General features: G+C 37.5%; 1 protein-coding gene across 1 annotated transcript; it reads left to right on the top strand.

Annotated features, from left to right (window-relative positions):
- The first annotated feature begins 2,420 nt into the window (after positions 1–2,420).
- On the top strand, positions 2,421–14,995 carry LOC149831866 (putative polygalacturonase). The gene is made up of 5 exons (XM_090012261.1): positions 2,421–3,002; positions 11,256–11,376; positions 12,390–12,638; positions 13,427–13,580; positions 14,237–14,995. The coding sequence occupies exons 1-5, from the start codon at positions 2,559–2,561 to the stop codon at positions 14,760–14,762; spliced, it is 1,494 nt and encodes a 497-aa protein (XP_089868387.1). The 5' UTR covers positions 2,421–2,558; the 3' UTR covers positions 14,763–14,995.
- Positions 14,996–15,400: the final 405 nt, after the last annotated feature.

Genomic DNA, 15,400 nt, shown 5'->3' with positions numbered 1-15,400 from the left:
CCTGGATCTTGATTTGGTGGTTGGTATAATGCCTAGATCCAACGATCCTAGTTGGGTTCGAACCCAGCTAGTGAGGTGAAGGGCTAAATCTCTGCCTCTTTTGCCCCTTCGTTGACCGACTGGATCTACGCACAGGTGGATCACCCTGATTAGGCTCCGAGTCTGTAGCGGGATCCAATTCAGGTTCCAAATGGTCATGCATAGGATTCAGATCCTGGACTGTAGCAGTAGGACCAATGCATCACGTCCGCTCTGAGTCAAGTTGTCTAAATTGCATATATAAATATTACCATAAAAAGTTTGCAGAAGGCATTTCTTAAATCCAGATAGCTATTAGATTTAATTTTTTCCATAAAAAGGTTTTTTTCCTATAGCTACTGTTGACCATGACACCGCCTGGCTTATGCAGGTAGTGGCGCCCATGGGATTCGAACCTAGACTGCCGTTCAAACTGCCTAGGCCCAATCCCACTATGCCAAACCCCTTAGGTCTAACAGTCACGTTTGCTTCCATCTCAAATTATCTGATATCACGTGTGACTCCATTTCATGTTATTGGGAATCATACGATTCAAAATCACAAGATGGAGAATCTGATTTGATCCCAAACAAAGTTAGGAAAATGGTCTCAGATGTGATTTCAAATCTCACTGGCTCATTTTCTCATATTTGTTTGCATATTGAAAAGTGAGGCATATGAGAATCGTTCTCCCACGATTGAAAGGGAACAACTCTCATTTTGAGCCAAGCAAACGTGCCTCCACTAACTACACCCATGGAAATTAAAATCTTAGATTCGTAATATACATTTTAAACATAAAATTGATTTAAGACAAAATAACACTCCCAACAACACATATACTAGAGAAAATATTGGCTACACCGATGGTTTCTAACATGGGACAAAGTTGTTTAGTCTATATCTGACCATATGGATGTGTTTATATGGTCAAAATAATCTTATTTTCTAAAAATACAATTTTTTTAATGTTGATATATATATATATATATGAGTTAATATTGACTACTAATAAAGTACATAACTAATGAGTAGAAATCACTCTTCTTAAAAAATATTCAATTTTTTGTAGATCAAATGTCATGGATGTGTTCTACTTGGTTTGTTTTATAGTAAACTTATTTTGAATCATGTGATCGTGATAAGTAATTTGATTTTTAAAAGAGTCAAAAAAATCAACAGCCAATAATGTTCTAAAATTTCATTACTCAAAAGAACACATTTTTATATTAGAAAAGTATGGTCTAAGGCTTGATCCTTAGCAAACAAACGATGTTGAAGGCATCTATGTGGTTAGATTGAGTCTATACAACTTGCACCTATGATTTCTACTCATTAGTTTACCTTCATTAGTAACCAATATTTGACACACACACTCATATATATATATATATATATATATATATATATATATATATATATATATATATATATATATATATATATATATATGAGTAATGGATAGGTGCAAAATGATACTTGGTAAATGAGTTTTTTAAGGGTTTTTCTGTTTTACTTTTAAATTCCGATGGTAAAGATGTGATCTATGTAGTTGATTTTATAGGGATCAACTCTTGAAGTGTTCGATTCTGACACATGGGTAGGGTTTTATAACGTTCAAAAAATCAATGATAAAAAATCTTTAGGCTCCAAATATCATTTTTTTTTTCATTGAAAACACATGATCAAAATATGGATTCCTGGTAAATTGACCATACCCAACACATTTATGGGGTCGGAAGTGTGAAAAAATATCAGAAGGGCAGAAAAAACCCATTTTAGCACATATGAATTTCACATCCAAGTCCAAATATAATAAAAAAATCTGGATTTGGTCCTACACCTTTTCATCCTAATCCAAATCCAACTCTGTTTCGATCAGTGGGATTCAATAACAGCTATATTGGAACCGAATCTGATGTGTATATCCTTAAAAACCAGTAGCATTCTCATGATTTAAAAATGACCAGTCCCTCCGCTAGCAAGTCCAAACCAGGGGCTCAAATGGATTTGGACAGCAATTAGTTTGTAGGATACGGATCAGATTTGGACCCCATTCAGACTTTAATGATTGGATTCTTAGATTCGAACTCGAATACGGATCGATGCTCTTTGTTGTTTCTACAACCGAATTTGAGTCCAGCCCAAATGCAGATCAACGCACTTTTTTAGCTTTTTACACGTTACGACATTTTTCTGTCTGGACGCAGCAAGCAAGTGCCATAAACTACAGCACGCCATCGGTCCCGGATAAGATCCAGATTCGAATTCAAGTTCGGACCTTTATTTGTATCCATTATGATCCGAAAATAATCCGCCCCGTTTTCCACCCTTATTGGGGGCCGACGTCTCTGGTTTCCCTCAACCAACGGCTCTGAGAGAGAGAGAGAGAGAGCCAGTAAACCTTCCCTAGATCTCCTCCTTCCCCTCCCCCTCTCTCTCTTCATGGGAGAAGAGAGAGCAGACTCCTCCTCCCCCTCGACTTCCCCCTGATTCTCTCTGTATCCTGCGAACCGACCACCCTCCGACGGTAGCCGGAGATGGCGGACGCGCCCGGATTCGGCCGGTTCCAGCGGAGCAATTCGGAGCTCCGGCGCCGGATTTCGGCGTCCATTTCCTCCTTCCCCTCCTCCCGCTGCCGAACGGTGCTCTTCGTCTTCTGGATCGCCTGCTTCGCGACCGTCTTCTTCTGGCAGAAGGGTTCCGGCGACGGTCTCTGGATCTTCCGGCGGGCGCCCGTGCCGGTTTTCGCCCGGCCGGTGCCGAACCTCCGACACAGGGTGTTCAATCTGACGGATTTCGGGGCCGCCGGGGACGGACGGACCGTGAACACGGCGGCGTTCGAGAAGGCGGTGGCGGAGATTGCTAAGCACGGTGGAGGGCAGCTCAACATACCCGCCGGGACTTGGCTGACCGCCCCTTTCAACCTCACCAGCCATATGACTCTGTTCCTTGCTGAAGATGCAGTGATTCTGGGGATCGAGGTATCCGTCATCATGAATTTTGTTTATTGTGCTATTCATGGATTCAATCATGCACATGATTATGCCCATCATCATCATCATGCTTAGTTACTGTGTCATTCGTGGATTCAATCATGCGCATGATCATCTTCCTCATCATCATCATCATCATCATCATCATCATCATTGTGTTGATTGGATCTTGATCTCTAGTCTTAGTTGATGTAATAATTCATATATCATTTATGTGCATTATCGTGTTGATGGTTATTTTCACCGTGGATTTATCATTATCATGATAGTCATTGTTGTTATTAGTCGCCATCGACATCATCACCGTTCTTTGGGGTTGCTTGCTACCTACGTTTTGCTTTTGTTGTTTTCGCACTTTTGTTGTTGTTGTTGTTTTTGGGGGTGGTGGGGTCATCACCCTCGTACTTGTTCTACATTTACCAAATAACGAGTCAAATATGGTGTTAAAACTTTTAGACCAAAATCGACAAGAAATTTTGTCCAAACCGGATGCAGACATTAGTATCTTGACGATAGCAAGGTATTGGTTACAATTTTAGGGAAAAATTGACCAACTTGGGGAAAAAAGAATTAAAATGGAAATGCAAACTCTCTCTCTAGTTTTATATTAACTAATATTTATCTTAAATAATATTGGTGAAAGTTTTCCTTGTGAGAATCTAAAAATAAGTGTCCTTTCTGAGAAAAAATTTAACTTTTGTCAATGAATTAATGAAATACTGTTAGACACAAAATTCGCAAATTTTTAGATGGTGTTTTTAGTCAAAATATCGCAAGTCACAACAGTGTTGTAATAAGTTTTTGTTTGAAGACGAATAATCTACGTGATATGTTTTGCAAAAAACAGGTTTTGAATCTTGTGATTGGGATGCGTAGGAAGGATTTTCAAGGGCCCAAAAGATCAGCATCCAGCAATGTACAAAATTGTATGACTAAAAAGAAAACATGATGCTACTTTGGAAAAACAGGAACCAGGGTTTGATCCCTAGCAAACAAACCATGCTGAACACATCTATACGGTCTCTCTCTCTCTCTCTCTCTCTCTCTGCACACACACACAGAGAGCACTTTAAAGTTAAACCATGCACACCTAATGTATCTGTGATTCTGTGTGTGGATGTGCATGTTAAAATGTACTCAATGTATTATATATATATATATATATATATATACATATAGGAGATACATATACATATATGTATATGTATCTCTCTCTCTCTCTCTCTATATATATATATATATATATATATATATCTTTGTAAAACCCGATAAAGGGTATTTTTGTTATTTTACCTTTTACACATATTTCAATTGATGGTTGTATTTTTTACATTTCTTTTTCTTTTTTTTCTTTTTTCTTTTTTGTTCTTTTTGTAGCCACCTTGGGGGTCCCAATGTAGTCATTGGGCCCCTCCAACAGTCACAAATGTCACCGTTGGAGGGGCTCCAACAACCACATTGGAGCCCCTCCAAGTGGTTCCTCTTATGTATTATAAATAGGGGACTTTCCCTTGTAGTTGAATAAGCTTGAGAGCTCAAGCTCTTTTTCTTTTCAAATATAGAAATTCTTTTCATGCCATTGTGCATATTTGTGCTATTTTATGCCTTTGTGCATATTTGTTCAAGTATTATTTGAGTGCCTTTGTGCACATCTCTTGTGAGGTATTAGTGATTGTATGCGTATTGTCTCTTTGTAGATATTTTCATATGGTATCAGAGCTTGGTTTGAAGAAAGAAGATTGTGTGGCTATTCACGCTATTGGGTGCCTTAAAAAATGTGCCTTCAACTTTTGGGTGATTGGCGTGGAGTCTTCTCTTCATTCAATATTTTAGAAGCGTATTCCACCAAGTAAGATCAAAAATCTTATTGTAGTACGTACTTTTTTCTCTCTTCTATCTTCTTTAATGGGTGAAAAAGACTCACATTTTTCTCTTGGCTTCAAACTTAATGGTTCCAACTATCATGTTTGGGTCGGAAACATAGAGGCCCATATCAAAGGAAAAGGGCTTTGGGATTATGTTCAAGGTTCGATTCTGAAACTTTGCCTAAGATCACCTTGATGGAAAAAGGTGAAATCAAAATTCTTGAAGGTGAAGAAAGAAATAAGGTTCTTGAAGAATACTCTAAGAAGCATGGGGAATGGGACATGAGAAATTTTAAAATCCTATCATGGATTTTTTCATCCGTAGAGACGAGGATCAATGCCAACATCATTAAATTCGAAAAGGTTTCTCAGGCGTAGAAATATCTTGAAAAAATGTATACTTCAAAAGATTTGTCTCACAAATATTATCTTTAAGAAAGAGCCTTGACTCTTCAGCAAAATGAGATGTCTATTAGAAAATATTTTGCGGAATTGTCATCCATTTGGGATGAACTTGCTATGCTTGAACCTAAGTGGAGTGGTGAAGTCATCGAGCTTAGACATAAACAATTGGAGGATGATCATTTTTTTAACTTTTTAAATGGGCTTAGACCCGAATTCGAGCAAATATGGTCCTCTCTTCTTTTCTCTTTTACTTCCCCTTCACTTGAAGATGTTATTACGAAACTAAGTGGGGAAGAGACACGTACGAGTATAAGCAAAAACAATCCAAGTGTCCTTGCAACTTCCTCAAACCAAGAAGAAAGTGACGGTGTGAATGTCGTCTCAAGACTGGGAAACAACTTAAGAACCTACAAACCTTCTTATTTCAAAAGTCAAAATCAAGGATCAAGTAGTCAAGGAGGTAAAAGAGACTATAACAAGATTGTGTGCCATTTTTGTAAGGAACCGGGCCACATCAAACCGGTTTTCCCAAAATGAAAGAAGTTGCTAGCTATGGCTACCACATTTCAACCCCAAAAGGAAGAAAGTTCATCTTCTTCAAATGGAGCTCTATCATTGCATCAAATTGTGGAAGCACTTCAACCACTTCTCAAGGGGACAATTTTCGGAGCGGCTACATCCACCTTCTCTCATCTCGGTAAGACTTCTTGGCTTTTGAATTCGGGTGCCTCTTTTCACATGTCTCCAAATATTTTGTCTCTTTCCGAATATTTAAAAAATCCATCTACTTTTGTTTCAACCACGGATGACACTTCTCTTGAAATCAAAGGAATCGAAAATTTTAAAGAACAAGGTTTTTCTATTTCTAAAATAAGATTTATACCAAAATTGAATTTAAATTTGCTTTCGGTCTCTCAACTCTCGGACCATGAATGTGATATAACATTCTCATCTACTAAATGTTGGATGCAGGATCGTCAGTCTGAGAAGTTGATTGGGGAAGGATCTAGGAAGGAAGATCTATACTATGTGGACTTTCTTCGTATTCTAAAGAATCCTTTTTTTTAATGTTGTGCAACATAGGGACATTAATGTGTGGCACAAAAGACTTGGACATCCCAATGTCACCAAGATCTCTTATTTGCCTTTTGCCAAACATCTATGTAAAAGTGTTTTCAATTATAATGATTGCACTCTTAGAAAAATGAGAAGTTTGTCTTTTTATCAAAGATCTATGTTTACTACAAAACCATTTGAACTTGTCCATTTAGATGTTTGGGGACCGGCACCCGTTATCTCGAAAGGAGGATTTGCATATTATGTGATCTTTGTGGATGATTATTCTAGATACTCTTGGATTTACTTTCTCAAACATAAACACGAGGTTTTTGCAACATTCAAAACCTACCATATGATGATTAAAAATCAATTCGACGAAAAATTAAAATTTTTTAGAACTGATTCCAGTGGAGAATATCTCTCAAATGAATTTAAGAGCTATCTTGAGGAACATGGAATAATCCATCAAAAATCTTGCCCCAAAATACCTCAACAAAATGGTTTGGCCAAAAGAAAACATAGGCACATCATTGAGACATCCAGAACCCTACTTATTTCACAAAACATTTCAAAAAGATTTTGGTCTGAGGCGGCTCTTGCGTCCGTCTATCTCATAAATCGTCTCCCATCAAAAAATTTAAATAAAGTTTCACCCTTTGAATTTTTGTATAAAAGAGACCCTGATTATAGTAGATTAAGGGTTTTGGGGTATAAGTGTTTTGTTCTTATAGATAAGAATAATAAACTCTCACCTAAAGCCATTCCATGTGCTTTTCTTGGATACTCCGAAACTCAAAAAAGGTTTTCATGCTATAATATTAAGAATGACAAATTATATGTATCTAGAAATGTAAGTTTTCTAGAAAATATTAGTGGTTTTGAAAGAAATGATTCTCATGAGGAAAATGTAGATTACTCTTTCCTATTCGACCTATTGTCTAGAGATGATGACATTAGTGACGACGAGACCATACAAAATAATCTTAGCGATAATGAAGCAGAGGAAGATAACAATCTTTCTCGTCCTCCTATCTATCAAGAGATTGATGATAGAACAAACAAAGAACCTATCACCTATACACATAGAGATAAAAACAGTTTTAAAAGTGCTATAGAAAAATATAATGAAACAACTACATTAAGTAGTGAAAGTTCGCAAAGAACAGAGAGAAATAGGAAACCCCCTTCTAGATTCATATCTTATGACTCCTCTCCCAAACATAGAGCCTGCCTTAGTGCCATTCACTCTTACGTAGAACCAAAATTTTTTGAAGAAGCCAAAAAAAAAGATGAATGGATAACGACTATGGAAAATGAAATTAAGGCTCTTAGAAATGCTAAAACATGGAAATTTCAAGATCTTCCCAAAGGTAAGAAAACTATAGGGTGTAGATGGGTTTCTAAGGTTAAAACCAAAAGTGATGAGATACTTGAACGATATAAAGCTCGTCTAGTCGCTAAGGGTTATGGTCAAGAATTCAGGCTAGACTATGATGAAACTTTTGCTCCTGTTACACGTATGGTTACAGTTAGGTGCCTTATTACCATTGCGTCGATTAAAAAATGGAACATATACCAAATGAATGTTAAAAATGCCTTTTTAAATGGGGATTTAAATGAATTTTACATGGATGCTTCCCCTGGAATGAATTGTCCTAATGAAAAAGTTCTTCGTTTACGTAAAGCTCTTTATGGCTTAAAACAAGCTCCCAAAGCTTGGTATGATCGTTTTAACAACTTAACGACAGAAAATGGTTTTATATCATGCTATACTGACACTGCCCTGTTTGTAAAGAAATCTGATGCAGGAATTGTAATCTTGCTTTTGTATGTTGATGATATGTTAATCATAGGTAATGATGTCAAGAGAATAAAAAGAATTAAGCATGCCTTGACAGAAAAATTTGAGATGCCAGAGTTAGGTTTTCTGACATATTTCTTAGGCATTGAAGTTGCCTTTTCTCATAGGGGATACTTCTTATCCCAAACTAAACTTGCTTTTGAGATCATTGACCGGTCAGGTATTTCTAATGATAAAATCTGTGAATCACCAGAAGTTGTTGGGGCAAAGTTGAAAATTGATGACGAGATTCCTCTAGATAATCTCACTCTTTATAGACAACTAGTCAGTTCATTGATGTATCTCAGCATCACCAGACCCGATATATCTCACGCAGCTTATATTGCCAGTCAATTCCAGCATGCCCCTACAACCGTTCATATAGGTGTCGTTCTTCACATCATCAGATGTATAAAGGGGATGGTAAATAAGGGAGTATTTCTTTCATCATCCTCTGAATTAAATTTGATTGCATATACTGACTTTGATTGGGGAGGTAAGCCTAATAACCGTCACTCCACTGCTGGTTTATGTATTTTTTTAGGAGAATCATTAGTCTCTTGCTATGTCACACGGACTCGGCTAGGGAGGTGCCGCACCCGAGTCGACACGCCCCGACACGGGTGCGGCCTCGGACACGGCCTGGACTCGGTCAACGCCGAGTCGGACTCGGTCAACGAGTCCAGGCCGAGTCCGTCTTAATTTTGGACTCGGTCAACGTTGACCGAGTCCAAAAATGTCCATTTTTAGTACAAAAAACAAAAAAAAAAGAACTTTTTATATATTTTTTAAAAATATATATATAGCATGAGTCTTAAACATTAGGCCCAGAAAAAAAAAATATTCTTAAATATTATCATTTAATTCTCTCTCTCAATCTTAAAAGCTAATAAATTCTCATCCACGAGTACCAACACTTTTCATCCACCAAGTTCTCTCTCTTATAAAAGCTAATAAATTCTCATCCACGAGTAGCAACACTTTCTCATCCACCGAGATCTCTCTCTCTCTTTTTCAAATCTAGCTTTGAAAAATTAAAAGCTTTTAATGCTTTTAATTAATGTTATGAATTTTAGCAAAAGATATTTAATGATTTACCAAAACATGCTTTTAGTTAATGCTTTTAATTAATACCTTGATGATGTTTTATTCCCATGGTAGCTAAGACTCGGCTGAGTCAATGATAAACTCAGCCTAGTTTGGTTCTAACCCAGTTATACTACTATTTTAAGTTTTAACTCAGTTAGTTCAGGATCTTAGACAACTTGGAAGAGTCACGAGCCGAGTCCAAAATTTATATAGACATATGCACACACTGGATATATATATATATAAATTTTTTTTTAAATATATATATATATATATATAATTTTTTTTTTTAAATATATATATATATATATATATATATATATATATATATATATATATATATATGGCCGAGTCCCCGTGTCCAAAATTTTTAAAATTGCGCCGCACCCGTGTCGCACCCGCACCCGCACCCGCACCCGCACCCATGTGACATAGGTCTCTTGGAGATGTAAGAAATAACAAAAGGTGTCTCTATCTTCTACTGAAGTCGAATATCGTGCCATGGCATCCACAACCATGAAAATAGTTTGGATGCGACGTTTGCTAGAAGATATGGGCGTTCACATTCAAGAACCAACAAAGTTGTGTTGTGACAACAAGAGCGCAATATACATTGCCAAAAATTACACCTTTCATGAACATACGAAGTATATTGAAATGGACTGCCACTATGTTATAGAAGAATACCTGAAGAAGGTCATTGATCTTCCATATGTGACATCCGAGTATCATTTGACGGACTTCTTCACCAAGGCGCTCTGCTCTCCTAGATTTAATTTTCTCCTTGGCAAACTTGCAGTCATCACTCCCTAAGTTTGAGGGGGGGTGTTAAAATGTACTCAATGTATTATATATATCTATATATATATACATATAGGAGATACATATGTGTCCTACATATATATATTTATATCTCTCTTTGTAAAACCCGATAAAAGGTATTTTTGTCATTTTACCTTTTACACATATTTCAATTGAAATATGGTTGTATTTTTTACATTTCTTTTTCTTTTCTTTTTCGTTTCTTTTTCTTTTTTCTTTTTTCTTTTTTCTTTTTTCTTTTTCCTTTTTTCTTTTTTGTCCTTTTTGTAGCCACCTTGGGGAGCCCAATGTAGTCATTGGACCCCTCCAACGGTCACAAATGTGACCGTTGGAGGGGCTCCAACGACCACATTGGAGCCCCTCCAAGTGGTTCCTCTTATGTATTATAAATAGGGGACTTCCCCTTGTAGTTGAATAAGCTTGAGAGCTCAAACTCCTCTTTTCGAATATAGAAATTCTTTTCATGCCATTGTGCATATTTGTGCTATTTTATGCCTTTGTGCATATTTGTGCTATTTTATGCCTTTGTGCACATCTCTTGTGAGGTATTAGTGCTTGTATGTGTATTGTCTCTTTGTAGACATTTTCACAGTGCGTGCATGCATGTGTGTGTTCTATTGAATATCAATCAGTCTCTTGAGATCAGACTATTTTGCCCACTTATTTTGTCTATGGCAAGAAACACATTCTATTGCTTACTTCATATGTTTCCTTCTGATTCTTTAAGTGAACGATTTGTTCGTTTGAGTCAATTTTGTTTGTCTTTACTGAAACGATCAAGAGGTTCTTTCTGTTTGGAAGCTCAACCAGTTCTGTGATTACTAAAAGTTTTCTTTTTCAGTAACTAAGTAGTTGACTGTGTACAGAATTTCCTTTTAGCTTGAGTTTGTAATGCATGCCTTTACTTGCTATGGGTTATGTTTCATCCTTCACTCTTTTGTCTAGGCTGGTCATATTAATTGCGAGTCGGTTTAACTCTTTATACTCTATACCTAAATGACAATTGAAAGTCTGGCCAGTTTGGCTATATAGCAAACGATGTCCATTTAAAGGGTACTTTTTCTTTTTTACTTTAAATTTTTAATTTGATGTTGCTAGATTTTCATGTTGGATGTAAACTGCTCCCTGATCATGTGTTGCAATGGTTACATGCTGTGACAGGATGAAAAGTACTGGCCTTTGATGGCCCCTTTGCCATCATATGGATATGGAAGAGAACATGATGGACCTCGTTATGGCAGTTTGATCCATGGTCAAAAACTCAAGGATGTTGAAATAACAGGTTGAAAACTGTTCTTTGAGTGCTTCCTTTGTGTCATTCCATCTCTATGAGCTCTAATAACTGGTGTATTGGTGGTCACAAGTCTATGTTTGTTTGTATGTGTATGCATATGCATCTTCTTGAAACTTCAACTGATGACAGTGTTAACATGAATAAGCACCAGTCATATGTCTGGGTCAAACGTTGAATGGTGTGCTGGATCTGTAGAACCAGAGTACAGACCTTCAATCCTGGATACAATTTTTAGGTTGCTGGTTGTGACCTGAGTCTGAGATCTAGTAACCATGGATTTATTGAATAGCAGCATTTTTCTCATAGACAACTCACATAAACTAAAAAGTCCTCTTCAGGGATCCAGTTTCACTTTTTAAAATGATTGAAGTTCAAATGCTGCTTAGTTTCACTTACAGTTTTGTGTTATTTGTATGTTATTCATCACTGCACATTAGCTGAATTTCATACGGAAGCTGCTGGATTTTTTTTACTGCAAAAGCGAGGATGGCATTATCAAATGTTAGAGGGAAGGGTTCCAGGTCTCTGGGATATCCATTGTAAATCCATTAAGAGTTTATATGGTTGTCAACAGTTTGTTTGTGCTTTATGTATTGGCAATGTGTAAACTGTAAAACACCTAGATCTAGTTGTTAGCATCTTTTACAACTTTAAAGCATAAAATGCCGCTTTGGGCAGAAATTTAAATCGACCCCTGAATTAACCAGTTCCCCGTTCATTTCCAGTTTGCCTGTCACCTTCATCAATTATTTTCTTTTAATAAATGAGACAGCTGCAACATGATGAGGAATTTCACAACCAAACATAACTGTGGGTAGCAGAAACAAGTTTCAGTTGTTGAATGCGCTTATGTTTCGGGGTGCACAAATATTCTACAACTGCAATAGTGGTGTCCTTGCAAAGTGTAGACCTCATAAATCTTTCCCTTTCTTTCTTGTACTGACAACATTGAGTAGGGCATAGGATTTCCTGATAGCTTATGTTGTTTTTCTTATTCACAGGCCACAATGGCACGATAGATGGACAGGGTAAGATATGGTGGCAGAAACATCGCCAGAAGCTTCTCAATCATACTAGAGGTCCTCTTATACAACTTATGTGGTCAACTGACATACGAATCTCAAACATCACTCTGCGCAATTCTCCTTTTTGGAATCTCCACCCCTTTGACTGCCAGAATGTAAATATCTCTGGGGTCACAATTTTAGCTCCTGTGCACGATGCTCCAAATACAGATGGGATTGATCCAGGTAAGCATGTGCCTTTCTGTCCCTTCAGTTTCTAATTGCTTAAATGAGTGACCGTTTGGAAAAAATTATAAATTTGATTGACATATCATGCATCATTGCATTATCACTGCCTTGATTGTATGCTTCTTAAGATACATTTTAGATTTTGTTCTTTTTAACATTTCACATTTCAATTAATTTACTTTCCTGGGCTCTGATTACTGTGTGACAGTCAGTTTACTTTCATGTCTTCAAATAGGACGGGCTCTACTCTGCACTACTAGTATAAAATTAGGATGATGTCAACAGATGAATACTGTTCTTTGGTAGTAGTTGTACGTTTTCCTCATTCTCCCTACTTTATGTCTGGAGTCTGCTGCATCATGTAGAATTTCCCTACAGGAAAATGAAAAGTGTAGTGTAACTTTTCTTTTCTGTTGAAATGGTTTACTACAGCTTTCCCTATGTGTGAGTTCTAGTAGCAAGGCCATCACTTGTCCTGGCATTGCAGTGTCAATTTTCTTAGATGATCATTGGTGTCATTTTTGTGGTACTGCCTCCCGAAACCTATTCTTAAGCAGATTTGTTTTTTGCAAGGCATTTCTTGATTATTACTCAATTTCTCTCTCTTTTTGCTTTGTCATGGGGATACCTCAATTTGCCACTCATGTCATGCCCCCTAATATACCCACAAAATGTGTTGTCCCGTGTCTTTTTAGCACTGTCCATGTGATATAGCTTTTTTTTCCTGCTTTTTATTGGAAATATTGCAGTATAGGTTGTGATACTATGTTACTTGTCATGTGCAGACTCATGTGAGAATGTAGTCATTGAGAATTGTTACATTAGTGTTGGAGATGATGGAATTGCAATAAAAAGTGGCTGGGATCAGTATGGAATTGCTTATGGTCGGCCATCCACTAACATTCGTCTCCGTAATCTTGTTGTTCGTTCAATGGTAAGGTAAGGTGTTTTGTTCATTATCTATTTTATGGTTGCCTTTCAGAAACTCTTTCAGCGTCTGTGAACTTCATGAATGGGTATAGGATAGGAATTGCGCATTGGGTTCACACTACATTTATTCTAATGCAACCATGACTCTGACAACCAAGTGGGGTTGAGATAATGTTTGTCTACAAAACTTACTGTCGATTTTGGAAGTTCTGATACTCAAGTCATAGACCCTTCTATTCAGCCCATCCTATGAAAGGAGAAAAAAAAAAGATGACAATCCATTTTTCAGTCAGTTCCTAGTTCTTTTGACAGAGTTCCTATTTGTTTTCATGATTATATAGCTTATATAGGAGAAAACCCTCTTTGGGCATCTGACATGAGGCCAAAGAAGGACCTTTTAACAATTTCACTATCTACAGTATGCACTATCTGAGGTCTTGTGTTTCGACTTGCAGTTACTTATGCACCATGTTGTAGTACTTGTTATTTTCACATTGTTTCGGTTCCATTTGATATTCATACAGTAACCTTTGTATGATTATCAGCATTCGTTAAAGAGCAACCTACCAATGGATGCATGTGTGTGTGCTCACATCTGTTTTTGTTTGCTTGCATGTTCTTACTATTGTCAGTTCTGACTTCTGATTACCTCGAACCTTATGCAGTGCTGGAGTATCCATTGGAAGTGAAATGTCCGGGGGTGTTTCTAATGTCACGGTGGAGAATGTACTTATTTGGAACTCAAGGCGTGGTGTCAGGATCAAAACTGCACCGGGGAGAGGTGGTTATGTGAGGCACATTTCTTACCAGAATCTGACATTTGATGACCTCCGAGTTGGGATTGTCATCAAAACCGATTACAATGAGCATCCAGATAAGGGTTATGATCCAAAGGCTCTTCCCAAACTTGAGGGCATTACTTTCACGGGCATTCACGGGCAGAGCGTTCGCGTGCCTGTCAGGATTCAAGGCAGCAATGAGATCCCAGTGAAGGATGTGGTGTTTCGAGATATGTCTGTTGGTCTACAATACAAGAAAAAGCACGTCTTCCAGTGTGCCTATGTAGAGGGTCGAGTGTATGGTACCATCTTCCCTGCACCGTGCGAGAACCTTGACCGCTATGATGAGCACGGGCAGCTGGTTAGCCGCTCGGCATCGCCCAACGCAACCGACATTGACTATGAATTCTGATACTTGGCCGGTCAGGTAAGGTTGCTTCTTTCTAACAGGAACTATTTCCAGCCTGCAGAATTGGGATCCTTTTTATTTTACCAGTGTCACACCACATACAAAGTGCCAGCATTTGCTGATCAAGTTGATTTGGATTCTTTGTATTTGTTTTTCTGGTCTTCTTCGACTTTTTTTCTGCTGTACAGAACGAAGAGCTCTTAAGAGTTCATGTTTTAAGAATCGAGATTAGAAAATTTTGTTTGGCTAAACATTGAAGACAAGTGTACTTGCTTCCTTTTAATTCTTTTAGGATGTGTTTCAGTTTTTTGCTTGAGGGCAGGGCAATCAAAGGTGCCCTTAGGGTGTTCATATAGTGAGTGGAACGTACAGTTTGTATGAGCCATTGGTCTGGTCTCTCTCTCTCTCTCTCTCTCTCTCTCTCTCTCTCTCTCTCTCTCAAGGATGATGATGATTTCTCTAAAAGGATGCAAATGCTTCAGATTTGGTTCGGATGTAGGCATTGCTGAATCATACACAATCAGGTAGGGTTTAAGTGAATTTATATTCAGATTCAGTTGGAAAACAAGTTCTATTGGTATCCAACAAACTTAGATAGGTGTTCCCTTTAGAGTGTGTCAGGATCTATATTTGGATTTGGA

Source organism: Nuphar pumila, chromosome 7, assembly GCF_984573655.1.
Source record: "Nuphar pumila chromosome 7, dmNupPumi1.hap1.1, whole genome shotgun sequence".
Taxonomy (NCBI): Eukaryota; Viridiplantae; Streptophyta; class Magnoliopsida; order Nymphaeales; family Nymphaeaceae; genus Nuphar; species Nuphar pumila.
The sequence above is the reverse complement of the archived record's forward strand: the minus strand, read 5'-3'. Positions and strand labels throughout refer to the sequence as shown.

Bases quoted from the DNA above. Each gene is read 5' to 3' on its own strand.
- LOC149831866 (XM_090012261.1), top strand. From the start codon at position 2,559: ATGGCGGACGCGCCCGGATTCGGCCGGTTCCAGCGGAGCAATTCGGAG. The intron at 3,003-11,255 runs GTATCCGTCATC...ATGCTGTGACAG, and splicing joins CAGTGATTCTGGGGATCGAG to GATGAAAAGTACTGGCCTTT. The intron at 11,377-12,389 runs GTTGAAAACTGT...TCTTATTCACAG, and splicing joins CAAGGATGTTGAAATAACAG to GCCACAATGGCACGATAGAT.